We start from the raw sequence: 27,904 nt of genomic DNA on the forward strand, positions 1-27,904 counted from the left end.
CTGCCCTAAGTGAAATTTCTCAGGCATAGAAAACTAATAAATAATTATTTTTTTCAGCTATGGGCAGAATAATCCCATATGTGCAAAATGATCACGTTTCTTTCACAATCCAAGCTGCAAAGTTTGGATCCCAATTTTCCCCACCTTTTGGAGTTGTGGTCTCCCATGTTTAAGAAGGATGAATTCGAACTGGAACAGATACAGAAAAGGGCTACTAGGATGATCCGAGGAATGGAAAACCTGTCTTATGAAAGGAGACTCAAGGAGCTTGGCTTGTTTAGCCTAACCAAAAGAAGGCTGAGGGGAGATATGATTGCTCTCTATAAATATATCAGAGGGATAAATACCAGGGAGGGAGAGGAATTATTTAAGCTCAGTACTAATGTGGACACAAGAACAAATGGATATAAACTGGCCATCAGGATGTTTAGACTTGAAATTAGACGAAGGTTTCTAACCATCAGAGGAATGAAGTTCTGAAACAGCCTTCCAAGGGAAGCAGTGGGGGCAAAAAACCTATCTGGCTTCAAGATTAAACTCGATAAGTTTATGAAGGAGATGGTATGATGGGATAACATGATTTTGGTAATTAATTGATCTTTAACTATTCATGGTAAATAGGCCCAATGGCCTGTGATGGGATGTTAGATGGGGTGGGATCTGAGTTACTACAGAGAATTCTTTCCTGGGTATCTGGCTGACGAATCTTGCCCACATGGTCAGGGTTCAGCAGATCGCCATATTTGGGGTCGGGAAGGAATTTTCCTCCAGGGCAGATTGGCAGCGGCCCTGGAGGTTTTTCACCTTCCTCTGTAGCATGGGGCACGGGTCACTTGCTGGAGGATTCTCTGCACCTTGAAGTGTTTAAACCATGATTTGAGGACTTCAGTAGCTCAGACATAGGTGAGAGGTTTATTGCAGGAGTGGGTGGGTGAGATTCTGTGGCCTGCATTGTGCAGGAGGTCAGACTAGATGATCATAATGGTCCCTTCTGACCTTAATATCTATGAATCTATGAATTGTTCAGATTTGAGCCCATTTAGAAAGATAGGCCTAAACCACAAAATTCAACTCCGGATCTGAAATCTTCTTATTCTAGGGTACGGGATATATTGTGTTAAGTTCCCCTCTGGTTTCTTTAAAAATAAATCTGGCTTCCTTTCTATCCCTATCCTTAATAGATACTGCAAAGGTGCTGCTGAGCTGCAAAGAGATGTCACCTTAGCCTCTTTTAGCTTTGCAGTGACATCTTGTGACCAGTTGACCTGAGAGAATAGCAGAACTCTACCCTCCCATGTGGAGGAGAATTTCATGGGGACTGTGTAAACGCTTTTTATATAAAAAGAAAAACAGCAAGGCTTTCATGAAGGTACAAGTTTGAAAGTCTTGCAACTTAAAATTAAGTCACAAACGGAATGTTCCATACAATGAGAGGAAAGGGAGCAATTGGAAGACCATTGCATTAATTGTTTTTAATAAGACAAAGGGACACTGCCAACTGGAAATGTAGTCAATTTTACAAAAAAAAAAAAAAAAAAAAAAACTTCAGGTACTACACCTATCCCTGAGTCTCCCTGACAATTTTTGTGGTTTTACAATTGAATTTTGTTGTTGTTTTTTTTAAAAAAATTGTCTCCCCTGTTGCTGTGTTGAAAACCTACACAAACAAAAGAGAAAGTGACTACAGTGAAACTTACTACAAATAAACAGCTGTCAAGAGCACAAATGAAAGAATGAAGAATGTGATTTTTAAGTTGACAGTGGCCATTTATCTAAAAGTTTTAAAAGTAAATTTTGATTATTTTACAAAAACACCCAAAATCCTTTCTTAGAAAGTTTTTAGCTGTGAAAAATACAGAAAAGTTAATGAAAAGGGTAGAGGTCACTACTTGCTAAAGTTATCTAAGAAAAATTGAACAGCAAACTAATTGCCATTCTAAGTTTAATAACACTTACTTAGTTTGTTTTGTTTTGTTTTGTTTTTTAGAGAACCTTACGGAGTTATACTTAGGTTTTCCGGCTTCAGGTTTTTATTTTGTTTTTTTTTCTGATTATAGGTGTTTATTTTTAGGAAATTTTTGACTCATATTTTAGGAGTAAACAATATGAGGGGTTTTTTATCTCAGTTTAAAAAATTGTTTTCTTTGAATTATATCAAATATTGTTCCCCTTTGTAGCCCTTTACTCCCAGGGATGATCTCCAAAGAGCTGATCTAAAACCCTAAATCAATAGAAAGACTCCCATTTACTTCAACAGGATTAGGATTGGGGCTCTTGTGAGAGAGGACTTTAGGGTCCTTCGGCACTATAAATAGTTTTAAATACTGCAAAAATGGCAAATTTGGGGTGTTTTGTTATATATATATCAGACATATGCATAAGTAGGGTTTATTGGGTTTTACTGATTCAGCCCTAAAACCGGAAACCCTAGTTATAGTATGTAGAGAAATACACAAATATATCAAAAGTATTAGAGTCCAATCCTGTTCCAACAGAAGTCAATAACAGAACTCCCATTGAAAGCAGAATCAGGCCCATACAATTTTTAGCCCAAAACTTCGCTGTTTCAGAAAGAGAATACTCCTAAAGGCCACACAATATGAACAGTACAATACAGTAAGATAAGCATCTTCATTTAGTTGCTGCTGTTAGCATCTTGTCACACATTATCTAATGCACAAAGGTGTGATCTACAAGACCAAAGACGTAACATAATTTACTTAAAGATAAAACAAAAGAACAGGTGCCCATAATTTAAAATGTTAAATTACTTTCCCCCCACAACCATGGTAAATTAAAAACATACTTAGACACTTAGAGGTGTCCTAAGCATCAGTTTTCCTTTTGTTTAATTACTCAAGGCCATATCAACTAGAGTAGGGGAAAGAGACTCTCTGTTAATGACATACAGTAGAACCCCAATTTATCAACACTCAATTTACAAAACTCCATTTTATCCAAAAAATGTGTGTGTTTCCTGGCATAAGGGCTCAGTCCTTCAGGGATGCAGATGAGACTGGGAAAGAGCATTGCAGAGCACCATTAAGGCAAATGACTGTACCTCTCAGCCTGCCAAGACCTGAACGTGGGACAAAGTGTGTGACAAAAACCTACAGTGAGGAACACACAAAATAATTAATGCAGGAAACATCACAAAATGCTGTGAGATGTATCCCTTTCTAAAACCTCAGTTTCATGATCCTTGTTTGTTCTGTTGTCAATCATTTTCAACAGAAAAAGTGAGGGGACACCAAATTAGTGCAGAACATAGATAACTTTGGCATTAAAATGAGTGACCGCCCTTGAAATGTGTTATACTCAAAAGGTATGCTGCTGAGCATAGGTGCTTTTTAATAAGTGGTCTAATAAGGTAAATTAAGACTTGGGGAATGGGTGCTGCTGCAGGTCAATAGGCCAGCAGGAATTCTGAGCCCATCATTGGTTGTGACTGTGAGGCATTGAGCCAGGCAATGCAAGAACTAGGAAACATTTCTTTCTTGGCTCATCTTCATGACAGACTCTGCTCTCACTTTCTCCTAAACTCAGCTCATATGTGCAATCAGGCAAAACACAACTCAAGGGCAGCAGCAGGAGTATCCCAGAATAATGAATATGACAGTTGTATGCATCATTTTAATGTCCAGAATTTAACCAGTTTGCCCTACCCACACCCTGCATCCACTTCTCCACTACACAAAAATGCTCAGTTCAGGGAGGGCATTGAAATTTCCTCAAATTGCAGAGCACTAGGCAAAGTTCTCTATAGTTTGAAATTGTTCCCATATACTCCCATTAAATTCCATATGAATTTTGCCATTGACTTCTGTGGAAACAGAATTGGGCTCTCAACAGAGATGCTGAGCAAAAGCCAATTGTTCAGTGCTATCCCTTTCCCTCTCACACCTTGTTCCTCAGCACTCAGCAGCCTGCGGGATCAAGCCCTAAGACAGTATTCTTTGAATCCTAACAGTTCCGAATGATAATTTTGGAGTTTTGATTTAAATTTAGGCTTTAATTGCATTAATATTCACTTGTATGAATTGCACTTGAAATTAATTGCACTGCTGTGTATTTGCACTTTTTAAAAAATGCTTTTAAAAATACCTTACTAAGTCCTGCTGCATTTGGAGGTTATTTCACTATCCCTGGTTTTATGAAGGTTTCAGATGTCCCTTGAAACCATTTGTAACATAGGGGTTCTACTGTATTACTGAAAACATTATGCAGGTTGGACCCAGCTCAGCTCTTCTGAAAATTGATCATCTGAAAGTCAGCCTGGGCTCCAGCTGTGTCACATGGATTTTCCCTGTTTTCCGAAACAGTCTGCTCCACTATTTTTGAAGTTTCTGGGTCCTGGGAGCAGGGACTGCCCAGTGTATCACCACTGCTATTGCAGTGCATAGGGGAGGCCATGTTGGTGGGCTGATCTGATGGTTTGCTTGTAGCAGAAGGAAGAGGCATGGGCAGAGGAAGATTCATCATGTAGAACACATTGCCCAGCCGCCGACTCACCTTTAAAGACATAAGCAATTACAGTAATTACTTCAAATAATGTCAATTTAACTAATTGCTCATCTTAACCTTACATTTGAATGTAGGGTCCAGATTATTCACAGGGCTGATGGGGACATGGCCTCAGAGCCTTCAGGTTGTATGGCCTCCAGCCATCTCATAGGGCCAGATCTAAGGATGTTTAGCAAAAGTTCAGAAATGGCCTCCACTGCCCCTGCCTCTCAGTTTCAGCTACTACCAACTTCTGCAGAATTGGTTTGGCTGTGCTCAGCAAAATCTGTGGAGGAAGGGGAGCAAGCACCCTGTTGAATCTAGACAACAAATTCCTTCTTTCCCAGTAGGTGGTGCGCTTTAGCCTGCATAATGCAGGCTATTGGTGGTACATAAGACAAATGATTAAGAGAAGAGAGAAACAGGTTTAATAAGAAGAGAATGAGAGATATACAAGGGTTAAGAAGAAGGAAAGGAACATGGGTTAGGAGAAAGATAGATGAGACAAATAGAAATGAGAACAAATTTGAAGTCAGTGGATGAAATTAAGAACAGGACATTTGTAACTGATGGGCAGGAAAACGTTCTTGTCAGTGAGACCTGTAACACTGTGGAATACTGTCCCAAGGAAAGTGATGGAAGCTTCATCACTTGCGTTATTTTAAAGGAAAAGTCAAAGTACTGGAGAATTTACAGGACAGAACAATCCTCCATTGCTCAGGGGAGGGAGGGAAATAGGGGAGATGGACTAATTGACCAGACAAGTCTTCCTCATTTCTAATTTCAACCCAATCTTATGACCCTGGCTATGGATCCCAACCTTCCCAAAGGCATTCCCTTCCATCACTGTCTCTCAAGCAGCTGTTCATAGTTCTTCCCCGGGGCACTATTGAAAAGCAAAGGGAAGCTGAATTGGAGTTAATGTGCTATCCACTGGGACTAGATAGTGCACCCTGTCACAATACTATTTCAGATATTTTATGGGTGAAACTTCAAAGAAAATCAACAAAATTTTGTCACTTTCCCATGAAACACAAATCTTTCATTCTCTCTCCATTTAGCATTTCAGTACCTGAGATCGAATTTTTAGTGCTGGTCCAAGTTTTAATCCCATTGTGTCCAACAGGTGTTCTTCTGTGAGTAGTGGCAGGGTTTCTCCATCAATAGCATGATCTTTAAATATCTTGTCAAACAATAAAATGCACACAATGGCTTGTTAAAACAGACTATTTTATGTCTTCTATTTTAATCCTAATACCCAGACAATAAAGGCAGGAAACAGTAACATGGAAGTAATTCAGCTTTATTTTAATCTGAGAGCAGATGGATGTGGCTGTCATCATCTGTGCCTGCAGCACATCCAGTTGCTCTCAGAGAGTTCCAGCTGTTTAATGTTGCAACATTATTTAGTTTTATTATTTTAACAAAAGTGATCAATGAAAGGGAGGCTCACATCTGAGTCATTCATTCTTTATCCATGAATATGCAGATTTTCAGCCTCCTGTTTACACTGCTTATGATTTTTCATGAAATTGAATGAAGTAATTTCACTATTGCTTAAAACATTGCTTAACATCACAACAACATGCAATTGCTTCTGCGTGTGTGAAAGTTGCACAAGTGCTCTACTGGCAGAGTGTGGGCGATTAAAACACTTCCTTATACAGTTTCTTTCCTATTAACATTTTCAGATTACGCCATGATAGAACACTCTGTATTGCAGCATACAACCACAAACAAGCATTAACCTACATTGTATGCTGTCTTTTACTGCACGGTTGTACATTGCCTAGCTAGCACAAAGGGGCCTCATGATACTACTCTAATGCAAATAATAAATAGTAATAATAATTTAATTTCAGTAGATAAAATAATGTTAGCAGAACTTTAAATCCAGGGCATGTATCTTTAAACATCTAAAAATGTAAGTATGATTAATACTTATGGTCACCTGTGCATAGTCTGAACAACCTGGAAGGCTAATAATAAAATTGTATACATCATCAACAGTCCATTTGCGAATATCTTCAATGGAAGAAATATCTTCTCCACTCAGAATCAGGCCATGCGCTCCTTTGAGAAGGAAACAAAAATGTTGTGTTTGTATGACCTCAACAGGCATAACAATAGGAAAACCTTATTAAAAGTAAGAGTTTATACACATCTACAGGACCTACTTCATATACTAACAATACTATGTGGTCATGTATGTATAGCATAGTCCTAAGCAACATACTAAATAATCACTCATCACTTTCTAATTCTGAAGAGTTTTGTTTTTTCTTTTATTCAATTACTTTTATTTTCTCTGCTGATGGTACTGTACATGCCTACCACACCGCAGCATTTTCTCTAAAGACTACATTATCTGATGCTTTCAGTTTGTTATACCTTACCACTATTTTAACTTGACTGACTAATATTTCAAGTGAACAAACAGACAAGCCGATAAGAGTGCTCTGTGTCACACTCATTCATATCATAGTACTGATGAAGCATGAACTGCATGATGTGTGTCAGTCTCCAGGTAAATACTAAAAGGCAACATCTTCTATACTGTTTGAAGGCACATCAGTCTCTAGGTAAAGCACTGTACTAGGGACATCTGTAAAATGACAAAATAGCACTTCATAAAAAAATATAACAAAGTCAGAATGCATGTTATACACCAGGGATTCTCAAACTTTATTCCGCCGCAACCCCCTTCTGACAAAAATTGCTACAGGACCCCCGGAGTGGGGACCAAAGCCTGAGCCTGCCCAAGCCACAGCACCCCGGATGGAGGGGGCCAAAGCCCCTCTGCCCAGGCCGGGGGGCCAAGGCCGAAGCCCAAGGGCTTCAACCCCAGGCAGGGAACCTGTAACCTGAGCCCTGCCACCCAGGGCTGAAGCCCTCAGGCTTTGGCTTTGGCCTGGGTCCCAGCAAGTCTAAACCAGCTCTGGCAACCCCATTAAAACAGGGTCATGACCCACTTTGGGGTCCCGACCCAAAGTTTGAGAACCGCTGTTATACACAGATTATTTACACACCAAAATTCAGCCCATCACAACTAGTATCTGCTATAAAGGCATGCAGAAAGGGTATGGGCAGAAGAGAGAGGCTAGTTCAGAGACTTCAACAATTTTTGTATTGTTTTGTTTGGCATTGCATTAATTTTGCAGACAGGAAACAAACATGTAAGGCAAGTCTGCAAGCTAATTAATTCATTTTCCAGCAATACAAACTGGCATTTCTGGATGTTTTAGTATAAAGACCTGAACTGGCTGCCATTTAAGTGAATGGAAGTTTTATTAGGATTGGACCCATTGCTGTTAGAGCACTTAGCAATGGCTGCAAAACTTTAGAACAGTGATCCTGTGAAGCTCTCCCGCCAACATAGCGCTGTCCATGCCAGCGCTTAGGTGGTGTACACTACAGAGTTAAGTCGACTTAAGTTTTGTCAACAATCATAAGTCTCTTTAATAACATCATTGGAGGACGTCTACACAATGGTCCTTGTGTCAGCTGAGCACATCCACAGTCGTTGCTCTTGCATCAATAGAGAGAGCATTGCATCAAGGGTAGCTATCCCACAGTGAAACTCGCCAATCTCTGTCGCCCTCTGCTGCTGGGAGCTCTGGGAACGGATTGCGGTGCATCATGGGGACTTGCTCGTAATCCTGTGATGCAGTACTTTCCATCCCACCATTCCATGGGCTTCCTACTTCGTTTTGTGCCTTTTTTCAGCAGCCCTTGTAAAATGTGTGCCCGCCATCTCTGCCTGACAACATGGATCTTGAGCTGCTGACCATTCTGGTGATGAGCATTATGAACACAATACGGTTGGTCCTGCAGTATTTCATGAGCTGCAAAACAGACAGTGAATCGGCGATGCCTGCCTTTCTGTCTGCCATGGAAACAATTCAACATTGCTGCTGGCATTCACGGACCAGGTTGCCATGGTGGACCATCGTTATTGGGCTCGGGAAACAAGCGCTGAGTGGGGAATCGCATCGTGATGCATGTATGGGATGACGAGCAGGGGCTACAGAACTTTTAGATGCACAAAGCCACCTTCCTGGAACTGTGTATGGAGCTTGCGCCAGTACTGAAGTGCAAGGATACCAGAGTGAGAGCTGCCCTCACTGTGCAAGAGCGAGTGGCAATCAGTGTGTGGAAGCTGGCAACTCCAGACTGCTACTGGTCTGTCGTCTAGGAAATAATTGATGGCTTTGAGGCAATGGGATTCCCTAACTGCTGCAGGGCAATAGATGGAATGTATATCCCAATTTTGGCCCCCGAACATCTTGCGACAGAGTACATCAACCAAAAGTGCTAATTCTCTTGCAGGCACTGGTGGATCACCAGGGCCTTTCACTGATGTCAGTGAGGGGTGGTCAGGTGATGCACGCATCTTTCAGAACATTGGACTGTGTAGAAAGCAGCACACTGGGATTTTCTTTCCAAACCAGAAGATTCCAATGGGGGATATGCAAATGATCATAGTGATCCTTGGAGACCCTGCATACCCCTTGCTCCTATGGCTCATGAAGCTTTACACTGGGAATACACAGCAGCAAGGAGCACTGTAACAACAGGCTCAGCAGGTGCTGAATGACCATTGAATGTGCCTTTGGTCGATTAAAAGGTCACTGGGGCTGTCTTTTTGGCCGGTTAGACCTCAATGAGGAAAATATTCCAATGGTCATTGCGGCCTGCTGTACTCTCCATAATATTTGTGAATCAAAAGGGGAAAAGTTTCCCAAGGGATGGGCTGCTGAGGCTGATTGGCAGAGCTGATTTTGAGCAGCCAGATACAAGGGCAATTAGAGGGACACAGCAGGAGGCAATTCAAATTGTGGAGGCTTTGAAGGAGCAGTTTGACAATCATAGAATCATAGAATATCAGGGTTGGAAGGGACCTCAGGAGGTCATCTAGTCCAACTCCCTGCTCAAAGCAGGACCGATCCCCAATTAAATCATCCCAGACAGGGCTTTGTCAAGCCGGACCTTAAAAACTTCTAAGGAAGGAGATTCCACCACCTCCCTAGGTAACGCATTCCAGTGTTTCACCACCCTCCTAGTGAAAAAGTTTTTCCTAATATCCAACATAAATCTCCCCCACTGCAACTTGAGACCATTACTCCTTGTTCTGTAATCTGCTACCACTGAGAACAGTCTAGAGCCATCTTCTTTGGAACTCCCTTTCAGATAGTTGAAAGTAGCTATCAAATCCCCCCTCATTCTTCTCTTCCGTAGACTAAACATCCCCAGTTCCCTCAGCCTCTCCTCATAACTCATGTGTTCCAGTCCCCTAATCATTTTTGTTGCCCTCCACTGGACTCTTTCCAAATTTTCCACATCCTTCTTGTAGTGTGGGGCCCAAAACTGGACACAGTACTCCAGATGAGGCCTCACCAGTGTCGAATAGAGGGGAACGATCACGTCCCTCGATCTGCTGGCAATGCCCCTACTTATACACCCCAAAATGCCATTGGCCTTCTTGGCAACAAGGGCACACTGTTGACTCATATCCAGCTTCTCATCCACTGTAACCCCTAGGTCCTTTTCTGCAGAACTGCTACCGAGCCATTCGGTCCCTAGTCTGTAGCGGTGCATTGGATTCTTCCGTCCTAAGTGCAGGACTCTGCACTTGTCCTTGCTGAACCTCATCAGATTTCTTTTGGCCCAATCCTCCAATTTGTCTAGGTCCCTCTGTAACCTATCCCTACCCTCCAGCGTATCTACCTCTCTTCCCAGTTTAGTGTCATCTGCAAACTTACTGACGGTGCAATGCACACCATTCTCCAGATCATTTATGAAGATATTGAACAAAACCGGCCCCAGGACCGACCCTTGGGGCACTCCTCTTGATACCGGCTGCCAACTAGACATGTAGCCATTGATCACTACCCGTTGAGCCCGACAATCTAGCCAACTTTCTATCCACCTTATAGTCCATTCATCCAGCCCATACTTCTTTAACTTGCTGGCAAGAATACTGTGGGAGACAGTGTCAAAAGCTTTGCTAAAGTCAAGGAACAACACGTCCACTGCTTTCCCTTCATCCACAGAACCAGTTATCTCATCATAGAAGGCAATTAGATTAGTCAGGCGTGACTTGCCCTTGGTGAATCCATGCTGACTGTTCCAGATCACTTTCCTCTCCTCTAAGTGCTTTAGAATTGATTCCTTGAGGACCTGCTCCATGATTTTTCCAGGGACTGAGGTGAGGCTGACTGGCCTGTAGTTCCCGGGATCCTCCTTCTTCCCTTTTTTAAAGATGGGCACTACATTAGCCTTTTTCCAGTCGTCCGGGACTTCCCCCGATTGCCATGAGTTTTCAAAGATAATGGCCAATGGCTCTGCAATCACAGCCGCCAACTCCTTTAGCACTCTCGGATGCAACGCATCCAGCCCCATGGACTTGTGCACGTCCAGCTTTTCTAAATAGTCCCAAACCACTTCTTTCTCCACAGAGGGCTGGTCACCTCCTCCCCATGCTGTGCTGCCCAGTGCAGTAGTCTGGGAGCTGACCTTGTTCGTGAAGACAGAGACAAAAAAAGCATTGAGTACATTAGCTTTTTCCACATCCTCTGTCACTAGGTTGCCTCCCTCATTCAGTAAGGGGCCCACACTTTCCTTGACTTTCTTCTTGTTGCTAACATACCTGAAGAAACCCTTCTTGTTACTCTTAACATCTCTTGCTAGCTTCAACTCCAGGTGTGATTTGGCCTTACTGATTTCACTCCTGCATGCCCAAGCAATATTTTTATACTCATCCCTGGTCATTTGTCCAATCTTCCACTTCTTGTAAGCTTCTTCTTTGTATTTAAGATCAGCAAGGATTTCACTGTTAAGCCAAGCTGGTCGCCTGCCATATTTACTATTCTTTCTACACATCGGGATGGTTTGTCCCTGTGACCTCAATAAGGATTCTTTAAAATACAGCCATGTATCAACAATGATTCATAGTAATGTGTCTGTATGTGATGCATTTGACCAAGCAATGCTTACTTGCTGCCATGAATTACTCCTGTAGTGCTTGCTTCTTGAGCGTTAATTGCAAGGAGCAAATATTCCTACATATAGCCACTGTGTTTCAATGTTAAAGCACTGAGTGATATATGTATTTCACAAATAAAGACTCATTGTATTTCAAAGACTCAAGTTTAATATAGAAATAAAACACAAACTTTTGGACAAACAGGGGACAAAAATGAGGAACATCTCACGGTTACGGCTCTCACAGCTGGGTGAAATTCCCATTTTCATTGGAAACCAGTCCCCAGACATGGAGTGCACGGGGTACTGTGGGGGACCAGGAACACACGATGAATGCGGTGCAGGAGTTTAGGGAGGGCATGGATCAGAGTTCTGTAGTGGCTGGAGTGGGAACTGAGTGGGATAGCTTTGAGTGCAGGCTAATGAGGGACTTCAACATCTCCATCTGGTCCTCCATGAGCTTTATCATCTGATCCTGCCCCTGTGTCCTTTCCTGGCTATTCTTCAGCCTCAGTCTTTCACTGTCTCCCTCAATGCTCTTATTTGGCTGTGTGCTGCATCTGTTGACTGCAGTATTTCACGAAACATATCCTCCTTACTCCTCCTGGGTTGCTGTCTTATCTGATGGAGGCACTCTACTGGTGTGGAGGAGTGTGTTCTCAAGGGCACATCTTCAGATCTCAAAGAAACAGTGAAGAAAGACAGTATTGTGAGTGCGCTCACACCTCTGAATCAAAAAAGTCGCACACACCTCTTTCTCACAGCCCCTTGGCTAGCACACAGGTTGCTGCAAGTCCCAATTATGGTGAGTTCCCGGGGAGGTGGGATGGGAAAGGCGGAAAGGGCAAGAAAGGACAAAGGGTGGTTTGTGAAGGGGATTATTATAAGGTGGTAAGGAACCTAATCTGAATTTTGGTACTCTTCCACAGGCAAGGGCAATCAAACCTGATATCTCACTCTTAAGGGTAATCTAGGATGCCAGGGAGTATCTCCTGTATTCGTGTCGCTTCAGATTGGCTTCATATGCTGCTGGTCTGTGTGCCGCATTGGTCCTCGCAGAAATAATTGCCGGGTGGCATGGGAAAGTTTCCTGCAATGTGGGGAGAAACAAGGCAGCCCTCCCAAAGAACCTTTGGCAGAGGATTGCAGAATACCTACAGGAAATATTCCTAAAGATCACTATGGAGGATTCCAGAAACATCCCCGTGTATATTAACAAACTTTTCCACCACGGCCCCACTGTGTAGATGGACAAGCTCTGGTGTTAATTTCTGTCCCTTATCCCTCCTCTACCATATAACAAAGTACATAAGAGCTCAATCTCCTCTCACTATGAAGCATGAAAGCAAAATGAGCACTTTCCCGAGCTCCCATCTCCTGCATCCTTCATTCCAGAGCTGGAGTGCTGGGACCTGCTAGACCCCTCTGGAGTGGAAAAGAGGTCCTGACACACCACACCACCAGACAACGCCACCGTGTGCTCCACATAGTTCTCCATCTCCATCTCCTCATTCACCACTTCCTCATTGGAGTTGAGTCTGCTGGCCACTGACTCTATTCCCCTCGAAGTATCCATGGGACTGTTGACAGTGAAGGTGGGGTCGCCACTGAGGATGGCGTGCAGCACCTTATAGAAGCAGCATGTCTTCGGCATCACACCAGAGCAATGGTTGGCCTCCTGGTACACCTGCCTCAGCTCCTTGATTTTAGCACAACACTGCTGTGTGTCCATTTCGTGCCCCTTCTCCTGCATGCCACCAGCAATCAGTCCATAGCTATCGAAATTCCTATGGCTTGTGTGAAGCTGCAACTGCACAGCCTCCTCTCTCCATATACTCAGCAGATCCAACAGCTCTGGTGTACTCCACATGGAAGCACGTCTGTTGCATAAAGCCAAAATGGTCTGCTGGAAAGATGCTATGTGAATTGTTCATGCCGAGCAAACAGGAAGAGGAATTTAAAAAAATCCCGGGCCTTTAAACGGAGGAGGGTTGCATACCTGTGTACCTTCAGGTAGCAGAGTTTGAACTGCTGATCAGAGTGGTCATGATGGGCATTGTGGAACACCTCCTGGAGGTGAGTTAGGGTGACATAACCAAGTGAGGTGTCTACACTGCCGCTGTGTCACTCTAACTACGTTGCAAAAAGCTCTATGCCACTTGTTGAGATGGTTTTATTATGTTGGCATAACAGTGGAGTTACATTGGTGAGAGAAACATTTCAGTGTGTAAACTTCCATTGTTTTGTTGACAAAAGCTGACTTTTGTCAACAAAACTGTGTAGTGTAGATAAGACCTTATTCACACCCCTGAGTGACATAATTTCTACCGATGTAAGCTGTAGTGTGTACATAGCAAATCTGAGGCATGGATTGGTCTCAAGCAGAGGGCAGCTGATGTGAGGACTCCCTGTGCTGCCCAACACACGCATAGGAGTGTTGCTCAAATGGGCAGTTGCTGCCAGGATCCCACAAGGGAGCCTGGAGGAGATGGGAGGATAGAAAGCATCAAATGGGGTTGCAGAGAACCACAACATTATCCTGACACGATACATGTGTTAGCATCCCATCAGCATGTGATGAGATCATTTTGCAACAACATAATGGCATGACACACTATTGTGATGTTTGCATCAGGAGGTTACTTTGTGACTTTGCTCCTCTGTAACTCCATCTACTTCCCATGTGGTTCTCCAAGATTGAACATCACTGCCTTAGAGAATGAAACCTTCATATGCCAGCAAATAACATGTGAAGATCTCTATAAATGGGAGAAATAACTATGTTTGCCATCACTGATGTGTACTTATCAGGTTATGTTAGCTGTAGCACATGCCCTGATTAATGAAGTCCACATTTTGAAACCCTGACTCTATCATTGTAAGTGGGGTTTAAATAAGGAGAGGATGATGAGAAAGCTAATCAATAAAAAAAAAAATAGAGGCCAACTTGACAAACCTGGAGGCAGTAATGGATTGCTGGGTACTGGGAAGCTATATGGCAGTGCTGAGAATGGGATTGCAGGAGGATACATGTACTTGTCATCAAAGGCTGTGCAAGCATTACTGGGATCCTTCTCATTTGCACTGCTGCAGCCATTTGTTTCAGTGGGAATTTCATGAGTAGCACAACTTTTTCTCAGGCTGTGTTCATACTCTTTACAGCTTTTCACAGCTGTAGCAGATGGCTCAACATGGGTTTTGCTTTGCTCGTGTTTGTTTAGCATCTCAAGCTCTGTTTCTTTCTTGTCCTCTTTCTCATCATCGGCAGTGGTGGAAGCAGAGTCTGCATTTTTGTCTTCAGCTTGGCTTTTGGCGCCACTGGCATTGCAATCACTAGTTTTGTGATTCCCAGCTCTTCTCCCTGGCCGGCGGCCTCTCTCCCTTTGCAGACTGCTGATAGGAGGATACGGGCTGGTTGCCATGAGCATGGTGTTGCCATGAAGGTCATCAAGGGTGGTTCGATGAACATATAGGTCGCTAGGAAGGTGACCTTCGGGAAGTCTGTTCCTGCCACGGAAAGCAACTGGGCTAGCTGGGATTCCATGATAAAGGAAAGGTGCCTCCAAACTTAGTAGCCCTTTACGATGAGCTTTCTCAATTTCTTTTTGTTGAAAAATAGCACTCATTTCCATTTCCATCCTAAGAGGTAAACAGAGCATTAGCAGTGAGGACTGATCAGTTCTCTAGTCATTTCTTTTTCAATGACAGATTAAACTAGAATGATATAATACACAAATTGAAAAATGTTTCTTTCCCATGTTGCTGTGTGTGAAAGATCCATATGAACAACAGAGGAAACAGAGAAAGTGACTATAGACAAAGTGCTGTCAAATGCACAAAAGAAAACCCCCAGAAAAATATTATGCTTGTCACAATAAGGGATGAAATATTTTCCGACAAAAGCATGATTTGTAAGTTGATAACACAGGCATCCCTGCATCAGTTACACTCAAGTCACAACCACAAGGGCTAGAGACTTAAAAAGCTTAGATTCCAAGCAGAAAATTATGTACCACCTTGAAGAAGGGCACTTATGTGGCAATTGATGCAGCAATATAATCGTATTGTACATGGGGCCTTGATTATACTGCCGGAGCCAGTTAACATCAGAAAGTAAAGATCTTGTGTCAACTCTCCAATGCATCTTGGTCTCTGTCTAATGCTTAGATGGTGCAAAGGGCTGTATTCTGGCAGTAAATGACATTCTGAGAATTACCTTTGTGGAGGGAACTACCCACTGACCTAAAGCCAATGGAACAGATTCCTGTGCCAGCTTCCCCCTCACTGTATCTGGCATAGGGTGGCTTGCCGGAGAAAGGAGGGAGATATTGAAGGTGAGGTAGAGCTCCACTCTGCGATGCCAGTCCTCTCCTGGCATTAGATCCTTTAGGGACAGGCCAGTGCAGAAGCAGGAAGCTGTGACTGGCTCCCCTCCCACCTCTAGTGAGTACTCCCACTACAGGTACTCCATCCAGCATCTCCAGTTGTAACCCTCCCAGTTTCCCCTCCCCTCTCCAGCAGTGTCCTCTTTTTGGGAACTTGAAATATGGTAACCCTAGTTTGGATTCAAGTTCCTCTTTGAAGATTAGGGTGAGGGGTTCACTACATGGGAAAAGGAATCCAGCTGATTACATTGAAACTGGGACAAATCACCAGATTTCCAGATAATCATCTATGACACCAAAACTGCTTCACTAAACCAGGACATCTGGTCATCCTGTTCATGGTGTAGGGATTTCCAATCCTCCCCAGAACTCCAGCTGTAGAATTTAAAATACTATGAGTGATGGGTCCAAGCTGCCAAGTTCAGATCTGGTTCTGAGTTTTCCCAAGGTCAATGGTATTTGAATCCAGAGTTCCAAGCTGCAAAGTCTAGATCCATATCCAATCTTTAACCAAGTTCTGGATGTTCCAGCTTTGGCCTGAAACCTCTCTTAAATCTGCTATTTAAAGCTAAAAGCAGAATGAGTGAGACAAGCAGAAAGTTTTTCTGTGTCCCTGGCTTCCTGAAACATAGAGGATTTTTTACAGATCTGGATGGTTTGAACAAGTACTGCAATTACTTTTAACGGGGTACCAAAATTTATGTATTACAAAATCTGCAGCTTAAGCATCCCAGTCAGCCTCCTTTCTCTCCACTCCAGGCCTTCACCTCAGTGCAAATTTATATTCAGGTACCTGGCAATATTTTGTTTTTGAACCAACTCCTGCCTTCTGGCCACAGCTTCAATGGATTCTGGCTGGAGAAAACTATATCCTAGAAAAAATAAATATATATGGTTAGAAAGGCTTAGAATTGCACTCACACGTCACACATGCCCTAAAGTAGGATGCTCCTAAAAGTATTGTTAAAAGTTAACAGTTAAAAGGCCTGTTGAAAATGTACCCTGTGGAATATTTTTCAGAGTCACTGGTATAACTTCAAGACAGATGCTGCAAACATTTCTCTTTTCAACGGGATTAACAGTAGTAATAACTAAGCCCAGTAACAAGTGTTTGTAGGATCAGGACCTTAGTCAGGAACACGTGCCATTGATACTTCTAAGGCAAGGCAGAGCAGTGACATTTATGAGATGACTTCTGTCTTTGAAGTACATGCAGGGCCAACTGAGTACATAATAACTGATAGTTTAAAAAAGGGAAAGAAATGTAAGTATACTCCTTAAAAGTCTATTTACAGCCTGGCTGCCATGGTCTTACATGTAATTTTTTAATAGCATTTCCTCTCTGAGACCCGTTTCAGACCCAAATGTAAATCAAAGGCAGAGACCCAGAGAAGGGAGAGAAGCTGAAACTAAAAGTTCCTGTTTCTGAATCTTCGTGGCTTTGAGTGCCCTTTTATTCATCTTAGACCAAATATGGGGTCCTTGCTCAGCTTTCACTCAGACCTGAGTAAGAACCTCAAGAAATGATCCATTATTAACTTCGTATTCCCAGCATGACATGTGTTGCACAATTCCGCAGCCATGAAATTTGCTACTGTATCCACCCCTTGCTTTAGGACTGAGCTCCAAAATGTAAACTTTATTAAAACAAATATGTAGCCATCCTATATGGGAATAAATTTATATCCAGGTAGCATGTGTCCCGGCAACAGGATCAAATAAAGTGATCAGTGAAACAGCTCCTTAAAACAGCTAGGACGAAAAAACATCCTATTACAGAGAGTTAAATGTGTGTAATACAAAGAACATTGCCAGTCAGATAAATGTTGCTGGCTAAAACATTCTGTTTACATGGAGAGAGATGGACAATACCATACTATTTGGAAAATGCAAAAGCAAGGGGAGGGAGCATATAGGATGGACAGGGATCTTGAAAGCCCAGTGTACCTAATAAATTCTAATTTGCATGTCTGAAGTCTCATATTTGTGCAGATTGGGATTTCTGCTAGGCAGGCTGCTCCCTTTCTCACGGCTATTTTACAAAGGTAAATACAATAAAACTTATTTACTGCCATCAGTGACAAACCTGATGAAAAGCTAGGAGTATCCACTTTTTCAGTAGTACCTTATTACTTCACAGGATCATTCAACTGGCTGTTACCTGGACCAGGGTAAACCCGATTGGACAGTATGTTTGGCATGTTTGCATGCTGTGGGACCGAAGGTCCAAGGTGGGAAGCTACATGGATCTGTCTTGGGTCAGCTGGTGCCATCATTTCAGTAGAAGGCAACAAATCTCTAGGGAAAGACAGAAAATTACAGTTAGATATGTAAAGTATATGCTCTAACTTAACGTGTCATGTTCTACACTCACTTACAACTCCCTTTGACTTTAACAGGACTGGCACATTTGACTGAGGCAGAACTGGGATGCTATTTGCAGAATTTGCTCAAAAAATTTTGCTAAAAAGTAATGAAGTAATAAAATAATTCAGATTAACACCTAAATTCTTATGTAAAAGGCCTTGGAGTATTTTACAAGCCCAAATGGTCACATTCAATTTTACCTTTCAGCTGAAAAACAGCACCACCAATAACACCGTGTCCGAACCCTGCCCTCGAGCACAGATTCTTAAGTGACTCAGAGGAAAGATCTACTGAATCATTCATGCCACATATAGCAACACTCTGCATTTCTTCATGGTCTCCCATGCAAGTACTGACTAGCCACAACTCTCTTTAGAGTCTCAAAAAGGTATGTCTACACTGCAATGAAAGACCCGTGGGATAGCCACAGCTGGCCAGGGTCAGCTGACTTAGGCCCACAGGGATTGGGCTGCGGAGCTATAAAATGTCAATGTAGATATTTGGGCTTAGGTGAGTCCAGACTCCAGCCTGAGCCAGAACACCTACAGTGCAATTTTAGAGCCCTGCAGCCTGAGCTTTGCAAGCCCAAATCAGCTGACCTGGGCTCTGAGACTTGGTGCCAGGGTGTTTTTTTATCTCAATGTAGACATACCACAAGTCTCCTTAGAATAGATCACAGCCTAAGGTACTAGTGGCTGCAGACATTTGTCAAAGAAATTAATGCCCTGTTTGGTTTATATTGTTTGTTTAATGTTTAGATGCCCATTGGCTCTTTGGACATCTCTCCTGGCAGATTGGTCTGTACCAGCAGTGGTCAGAAAGGGCATTATGTCCTAGGGAAGTAACTTAAACGTTCCTGTCCTTGGCAGTAGGAGTCAGTAATTGCATGTCTTTTCAATATTGGTCTTTCTGGGTACTGATGGAATAGGACATCAGTTATGTCAGAAAATGTTCTATGTTCACCTTAGGATTTGAGGGGACTTAATAAATATGTTCCAGAGCAGAGTAACTGGTATTAGACAGCTGACTCAGCAATTGTCCGTGTGGAACTTAGCGCTGTGTGCAAAGGTGGATAGGAGCATAGCAGGAACAATGTAGTATTCTGTATCCAAAGACAGGGATATTAAATTTATATATAGGGGCGAGCTAAGGAGATACACACAGCTTCATTATTAAGTTCATTATTCATTATTATTAATAAGCTTAGTTATTAAGGCTATTTTAAAGACTAGAGACCAAAGTGTTAAAAATAATCTCAAATCTTAAAACTCTACATATTCACAAATATAAGGTGATCTGCTGTTCTTTAAATGCAATGGAGAAGTGGAGAGAAATACCTGTCTACAAAGCGAGGTTCAAACTGTGAAGGAATTGCCTGCATTCTCTGCTGGCCTGCTCCCATTAACTGAGGGTTTACTGCCATCATCTGGTTTCTCATTAGCACTTCTTGTCGCTGTCGCAGTTCTAACACAAAGCATATAAAATTCTATTGTAAGTTCAGTAAGTGATTCTATATCTAGTATGAACCTTACCAGAAATATAATAATTAGTTAGCATATAATCTTTCTTTATATTCTACCTGTTAAAAAGGAAAATAAGACACAAAGTACTTGCCACTTAAAAAAATGTAGCCTTATATCCCCCCTTAGTTACACTGAGCATCTCATTGATCAATATAGCATATTATAATAGGACTGGCGAGTAATTAAAAAAATTAATCACAATTGGACAATTAAAAAATTAATTGTGATTAATCATGCGATTAATCACGCTGTTAACAATAAGAGAATACCGTTTATTTAAATATTTTTGGATGTGTTCTACATTTTTCAAATATATTGATTTTAATTACAACACAAAATACAAAGTGTATAGTGCTCACTTTATATTATCATTTTTATTACAAATATTTGCACTGTAAAAACCAAAAGAAATAGTATTTTTCAATTCACCTAATACAAGTACTGTAGAGTAATCTCTTAATCATGAAAGTTGAACTTACAAATGTAGAATTATGTACAAAAAAACCTGCATTCAAAAATAAAACACTGTAAAACTTTAGAGTCTGCTAGTCCACTCAATCCTACTTGTAAACAAGAAGCAGGCAGCATTATTTTCCGCAAATGTAAACAAACTTGTTTCTCTTAGCAATTGGCTGAACAAGAAGTAGGACTGATCTGGACTTATAGGCTCTAAAGTTTTACATTGTTTTATTTTTGAATGCAGGTTTTTTTTACATAATTCTACATTTGTAAGTTCAAATTTCATGATAAAGAGATTATACCACAGTACTTGTATGAGGTGAATTGAAAAATACTATTTCTTTTATTTGTCATTTTTACAGTGCAAATATTTGCAATCAAAATGATAATATAAAGTGAGCACTGTACACTTTGTATTCTGTGTTGTAATTAAAATCAATATATTGGAAAAATGTAGAAAAACATCTACAAATATTTAATAAATTCCACTGGGTGTTCTATTGTTTAACAGTGTGATTAAAACGGCGATTAATCGTGATTAATTTTTTTAATTGCAATTCATTTTTTGAGTTAATCACATGAGTTAATTGCAATTAACTGACAGCCCTAATATTATACAATCTTTAATTGCACCAGAAATAAACAAGACGTGCAGAGCCTCATGTAAACACAGTGACAGTTTATACAGTCCATATTGATGCATACCTCACCACTATGAAAGTGTGAAGGAGTAGTGACATATAGGAAGTGCTCTGTTTGTGGAAATTTGTATTTTTAGTGATAGGGAAGTTCTATGAAAAAATGGAAGACTCTAATTATCTAAGAAAAATGCCATCCTGTCCTGATATGAAACAGCATAATCTAATGGAATGAGCATGAGTCAGGAATTATTTCAGATTTGGGTGTCGAAAGCTAAATACAGAATTCCTTATATGAGCATCTCATAAGAGTCTGATCCAAAGTTCAGTGAAGTCAATGGAAAGATTCTCTGTGCTTCAGTGTGTTTCAATGGGTTTTGGATTAGGACATAAGTACTTGATTTTCAGCGCACCCTTGGCTTCCACTGAAGTGAGGTAAAAGAGAAATATATATTTTACTATTTGTTTTGATTGTTTTTAATTATTTTTAAATTTTGAATGAATTAAAAGTTCCACAGGTCCAAGGACCTTTAACATCCTTAGACCCTGAGAATGTGCTAGCTATTGAAGTGTGCTATTAAAGTGGTCACACTTTCATTGGAGTAATAGTTTATAAAAGTTTAGTAAATTATTAATAGATGTTTTAATAAATGGTTATCAATTGTTATAGAGTCCAACAAGTCCAAAGGCTGTTTATAACCATGGCTTATAAACCTTCCACACTTTCTACCGATGTGCTTATAACCATCTATAATATACTGCTCATGTCTATGACATGCTTATAACATAAGAACATAATAACAACCATCCTGGGTCAGACCAAAAGTCCAGCAAGCCCAGTATCCTGTCTTCTGACAGAGACCAGTGCCAGGTGCCCCAAAGGGAATGAACAGACAGGTTATCATCAGGTGATCCATGCCCTGTCACCCAATCCCAGCTTCTGGCAAACAGAGGCTAGGGACACCATTCCTGCCCATCCTGGCTAATAGCCATTGATGGACCTATCTTCCATGAATCTGTCTAGCTCCCTTTTGAACCCCATTATAGCACTGGCCTTCACAACACCCGCTGGCAAGGAGTTCCAGAGGTTGACAGTGTGTTGCGTGAAAAAATACTTTCTTGTGTTTGTTTTAAACCTGCTACCTGTTAATTTCATTTGGTGGCCCCTTGTTCTTGTATTATGAGAAGGAGTAAATAACACTTCTTTATTTACTTTCTCTATACTACTCATGATTTTATAGACCTCTATCATATCCCCCCTTAGTTGCCTCTTTTCCCAAGCTGAAAAGTCCCAGTCTTATTAATCTCGCCTCATACGGAAGCCGTTCTATACCCCTAATAATTTTTGTTGCCCTTTTCTGAACCTTTTCTAACTCCAGTATATCTCTTTTGAGATGGGGTGACCACATCTGCACGCAGTATTCAAGGTGTGGGCGTACCATGGATTTATATAGAGGCAATATGATATTTTCTGTCGTATTATCTACCCTTTTCTTGATGATTCCCAACATTCTGTTCAATGTTTTGACTGCCACTGCACATTGAGTGGATGATTTCAGAGAACTATCAACAATGACTCCAAGATCTCTTTCTTGAGTTGTAACAGCTAATTTAGACCCCATCATTGTATATGTACATCTATTAATGATTTGTTAACCCCTTATAAACAGAACCCCCAATATAAAGTGGGACCATTAATGTTTGATTTGGTTCAAATGCACTATATACAGAGTATCATTTGGGGCATGTTCCAACAGATGTAAGCTTCAAGCTCCCCACCAGCACTCTGGGAACAAAAGAGAATCAAGGATGAGAACAGGGCCAGCTTAGTGACACTTCTGCTGCTCTTAGGTCTGCCAGGATGGGGCTGCAAAGGCACAGTCACAGACCCTCCTTTGAAAATTCTCTCATCTGTACATATCCAGGACTTGGTCTTTTCATTTATAGGGCTCACCAGTAAGCAGCCTGTTTTTCCACAGAGCTTTTGAAAATGGGCACCATTCCCAGAGTGTAGTACAATGTGTACCTATAGGAGACATCAATTCCTTGAAAATTTGCCCCTCAGATTATATGATTAATATCCCTGGAAAATTATTACCCCCTGCAAATTAACCAACAAAAATATCTTAGTAACATAACGTTATTTAATAGCATATTTATTATAAAAAAAAAACCTGTATGACCATAAGTTGTTAGATAGGTGCACATTGTGTGCTGCTAAGTTTGTATCACACAGCTTGTGCATGCCCTGTTATAATGTCCCAGAGTTCTGGGAGTTTCTTGAATCAAATTAAAGACTGTGCCTTGGGGAACATAACGATCAGTTTTGCTCATAGTTGACTAAAGACTTGATCCTGCAAAGTAATAAGTGCCTCCTGTAAGAGAGGTTTCAGAGTAACAGCCGTGTTAGTCTGTATTCGCAAAAAAGAAAAGGAGGACTTGTGGCACCTTAGAGACTAACCAATTTATTTGAGCATAAGCTTTCGTGAGAAAGCTTATGCTCAAATAAATTGGTTAGTCTCTAAGGTGCCACAAGTCCTCCTTTTCTTCCTGTAAGAGACAATCCTACAGTCATTGAAGTCAGTGTCAAAGCTGCCACTGAATGGTGCAAGGTCAGGGCTCCATTCAGTACCCAGCATCTTCCAGGATTGAGCCCTAGATCTATGGGAGTTACAGGAGCAGTGCCCTCCCAGGTGCTAGCGCAACTCTCAGAATCAAACTTTAAACTCCCAAAGACCCACTCCAACATAAACTGGGCTCCATATAAAATGTGGTGTGAACTTTTTGTAAGTCATTTATTCAGTTTTTCCCAAGTCCTGGTCAGGAATCTGGAGGGAATCTTTCCAGGACATTAGACCTGTCGGACATTATTCCTCACATATTGTATACATATTGTGAATACTATAAACACGGTCTTGGAAAGTTCTAGTTCTAGCTTACCTCCTGCTGCCATGCCACTTGCTAATCGGTATAAGTGCTTTTCGTCCAACGTCCCTTGTTCCCCAAGTATAGACATCTTTCTCATGTGATCTCGGGGAGTCATGTTATGAGGTGATGCAGCAGACCTCCCTTTTCCAATGTAAAGAATGAAGTCAGAAGGGCCCAAGAAGATAATAAAATATTCAACAGTTTAAAAGAGATCAGGTCCCACATACAGTGTTTCTGGTAAACAGATAGACCTGCAAGGCCGGCATGCAGTGCTTGTAGGTACCACAGGGCATATGACAGAAGTGGGATCTGAAGTGGGATTTTGCCTTTCTGAATCTTTTCACAACTAGAAGCCATATCAAAGGTGCCAGAATTCTAGTGCTACTATTTCCTTCCAAAGTTAAAAAAAAATCTTTGAGACTTTTAAAAATTCAACTTAAACCAACACTAATTTTCCTGTGTGTTCCAAAAGCCCCTTGATTTTTTTTTAAGTGAACCAAAACACCATGAAATTTATATAGGTAATAAAGCAAAGAAACACACACAGAGACAGGGGTAAAGCTAGTCCATCCCCATCAGGTTCAGTGAAGGAAGGTGCCCCAGAATTATACCAGTGTTAATTAGATCAGAATCTGTCCCAGAGTCTAAGCCTCTAGTAGCACAACAGTTGCTGTTCTTTGTAAAAAAACAAAACAAAAACAACTAAATTTAGGCTACACTTTTAATAAGCTATCTTTAAAAATAACTCTAAGGTGCCTACCTGTTGCTGGGCTGCCACAAGCTTTTTTTTTACTGTCTGGGTCTTCAGAACTATCAGATGTTTTCTGCTTTATTGTTAGGAGACAAACAAGACAGAAAATGTTTGTACGAGTGCTGACTCAAAACTCGGCAGACCGAGCTCTCATCTCTGAACACAAGACTATACTAACTTCATTCTAAATCAGCAGTTCTCAGCTCAAGGCTCTTCACAACCGTCCCTTGGGGAATAGAGCCCAAAGTTAGCAAGTTAAGTCCATGCTGTACTATTCATATTAGGCATGATCCGGCTCCCATATGAATTCACTGTGAGTTTTGCTATAACTACTACTGGAATAGGATTGGGCTCATGGGCACAGTTTGGGGGGAAATGTGGGGGGATATTGCCTCCCCAAACTGCAGGCCTCGGGCAGGCATGGAATTTGCCTCTATGCACAGCCCCATTGGCCTGACTGGAGCTGCCCTCCAGATATGGAAATCAAACTATACCTATGATTTGGACCCACTATTACTATTTATTTAGCCATTTTAATGACTATTTTAACTGTTACTCAAGAATGTGATGATTGCATCTAAGCAATATCAACAAAACATTGGTAGATACTAAATATTAGCTGTTTTTTCCTCAAGAGATAACAGGTCTGGATATCCAGAGACATCAGTCTCATGGTCAGTAGCAATAGCTCAGGCTAACTTTTTCCCTCTAAAGGAGCATAAAGCCTGCTTTCAGCAATGAACAGAGACTAGAGGATAGATAGGAGTTCAAAAACACAATTAACTTAAAAGCTTTGCTGAACAAATCATGCGGAAGGAAACAAGGTAAAATACAAGTGTCCCTGGACCAAATCCTGCAGCTTTGATGCAGACAAACCTCCCATTAGTTTCAGTGGGGTAAGTAATGGTTGTAGAATTAAATTCTGACTGTACTGGTGTACAAGAAGGGCAAGCGGGATGACCCCAGTAACTGGAGGCCCATCTCCCTCTGCTCCACGATGTACAAGCTTTATGCCAGCTGCCTGGTGTCGAGGATCACGGCGTGGTCGGTGAGCGGGGGAGCCATCAGCTCCATCCAGAAAGGCTTCATGTCCTGTGAGGGCTGCTATGAACAGAACTTCGTCCTCCAAACCACCATCAAAATGGCCAGAAGGGCACGGAGGCAGTGCACAGTAGCATGGCTTGATCTGGCTAACGCCTTTGGGTCCATGCCTCACCACCACCTCTTTGCCACCCTCCAGGAGTTTGGGATGCCAGAGAACTTCCTTCGTGTGATCCGAGAGGTGTACGAGGGATGCAGCATCACCATTCGCTCGGTCAAGGGGAGACCGCTGAGATCCCAATCCGGAGTGGAGTTAAACAGGGCTGTCCCCTCAGACCCATCATCTTTAACCTTGCCATGGAGCCGTTGCTGTGAGCGATCGCCAATGGCACAGATGGCTTCAACCTCCACGGTGAGAGGGTGAGTGTCCTGGCTTACGCGGATGACCTGGTCCTGACCACGGACGACCCAGAGAACCTCCAATATATGCTAGATGCCACCAGTCGAGCTGCTGACTGGAAGGGGTTCCGCTTCAATGCAAAGAAGTGTGCAACTCTCCACATCGATGGCAGCAAAAGGGACTCGGTGCAGACGACGGGGTTCCAGACCCAGGGCAAGCCCGTCATCTCCCTGGCAGAGGGGCACGTGTACCAGCACCTCAGCACGCTGATGGGTTTCCGTGTCCGGCAGACACCTGAGGACACCATCCAGGAGATCTTGCAGGATGCCGCCAAGATCGATGCCTCCCTGCTAGCACTGTGGCAGTAGATAAATGCCCTGAACACCTTCCTGATCCCCCGCATCTCGTTCGTCCTAAGGGGAGCCGCTGTGGCAAAGGTACCCCTCAACAAGGCAGACAAGATCGTCTGGCAGCTGGTGAAGAAGTGCTGTTCCTTCCCCAGAGAGCCAGCAATGAGCTGGTCTACATCGCCCACAGGCATGGTGGTGCCAACATCCCCTGCATGGGGAACCTGTGTGACATCGTGGTGATCACCCACGCCTTCCGCCTGCTGACAGTACCAGGAAGTGTGAGCCGGAACGACATTATGCATCAACTACAAGAAAGGGACTGAGAGACTTTTTCCATTGGACCATATGAACTGGAACCATAAACTCACTGAACATTAAATCTCACCAAATGAGGGTAAATCCATCCTCATCATTGTTTCCACTCATTATACTCCACACCTGAACATAGCCATTATATGAACAAAATAGCCCCATACCTCAATGTCTGTACTTTGACCCATTAACCTTTTACCTCCAATCGGGGATATTGCAGATTATGTATTCCTTACGCCATTGAATCCTAAACCAAACTTTGCACCCCTTGATAATCTGTACCTTATACCCTGATAACCAGAAACTTCTATGCTTAAACTCTGTACCATTTTTTTTATTTTAACATCATCTTTTTAAATTAAAAATCTAAGGTATGAGACTGCAGTAAAGTGGTCATGATAGGGTTAACTGGGTTATCTAGAGAATTATGGGATGGAACAATACTTCACTTCTCCCTTATTCCCTGCCCTTCCTCCCCCTTCTGATATAGTTAAATAAAGCGGCAAGTTCCCACCCTGCAATCCTGTGAGTAGACTTGCTTTTGTTGCACTGAGCAGTCCCTTTACAAAAGAGATGATGGCTCTTACTCATTATGGGCTTAGCCCTGGTCTACACTAGGAGTTTAGGTCGAATTTAGCAGCGTTAAATCGATGTCAACCTGCACCCGTCCACACGATGAAGCCCTTTTTTTTTTGACTTAAAGGGCCCTTAAAATCGATTTCCTTATTCCACCCCTGACAAGTGGATTAGCACTTAAATTGGCCTTACCGGGTCGAATTTGGGGTACTGTGGACACAATTAGACGGTATTGGCCTCTGGGAGCTATCCCAGAGTGCTCCATTGTGACTGCTCTGGACAGCACTCTCAATTCAGATGCACTGGCCAGGTAGACAGGAAAAGGCCCGCGAACTTTTGAATTTCAGTTTCCTGTTTGGCCAGCGTGGCAAGCTGCAGGTGACCATGCAGAGCTCACCAGCAGAGATGAGCATGATGGAGTCCCAGAATCGCAAAAGAGCTCCAGCATGGACTGAATGAGAGGTACGGATCTGATCGCTGTATGGGGAGAGGAATCCGTGCTATCAGAACTCCGTTCCAGTTTTCGAAATGCCAAAACATTTGTCAAAATCTCCCAGGGCATGAAGGACAGAGGCCATAACAGAGACCCAAAGCAGTGCCACATGAAACTTAAGGAGCTGAGGCAAGCCTACCAGAAAACCAGAGAGGCGAAAGGCCGCTCCGGGTCAGAGCCCCAAACATGCTGCT

At 42.2% G+C, this 27,904-nt stretch overlaps 1 protein-coding gene across 1 annotated transcript; it reads right to left on the minus strand.

Annotated features, from left to right (window-relative positions):
• Window positions 1–4,191: 4,191 nt before the first annotated feature.
• Window positions 4,192–24,100, minus strand: SAMD7 (sterile alpha motif domain containing 7). Its single transcript, XM_048865357.2, has 8 exons — window positions 23,800–24,100; window positions 19,577–19,703; window positions 18,034–18,170; window positions 16,666–16,744; window positions 14,444–15,126; window positions 6,455–6,576; window positions 5,576–5,686; window positions 4,192–4,512 (listed from the first exon to the last, which is right to left on the minus strand). The coding sequence occupies exons 1-8, from the start codon at window positions 23,900–23,902 to the stop codon at window positions 4,240–4,242; spliced, it is 1,635 nt and encodes a 544-aa protein (XP_048721314.1). The 5' UTR covers window positions 23,903–24,100; the 3' UTR covers window positions 4,192–4,239.
• Between the last annotated feature and the right edge of the window lie 3,804 nt (window positions 24,101–27,904).

The sequence above is a fragment of the Caretta caretta genome, chromosome 9 (assembly GCF_965140235.1).
Source record: "Caretta caretta isolate rCarCar2 chromosome 9, rCarCar1.hap1, whole genome shotgun sequence".
NCBI lineage: Eukaryota > Metazoa > Chordata > Testudines > Cheloniidae > Caretta > Caretta caretta.

What these genes read in the sequence shown, in the direction of transcription:
- SAMD7 (XM_048865357.2), bottom strand. Translation starts at nt 23,902, where the DNA reads ATGACTCCCCGAGATCACATGAGAAAGATGTCTATACTTGGGGAACAA. An exon ending in TCGGGTTTACCCTGGTCCAG is followed by an intron (nt 16,745 to 18,033) that starts GTAACAGCCAGT and finishes TATTTTTTCTAG; the next exon opens with GATATAGTTTTCTCCAGCCA. An exon ending in GTTGTTCAGACTATGCACAG is followed by an intron (nt 5,687 to 6,454) that starts GTGACCATAAGT and finishes TTGTTTGACAAG; the next exon opens with ATATTTAAAGATCATGCTAT.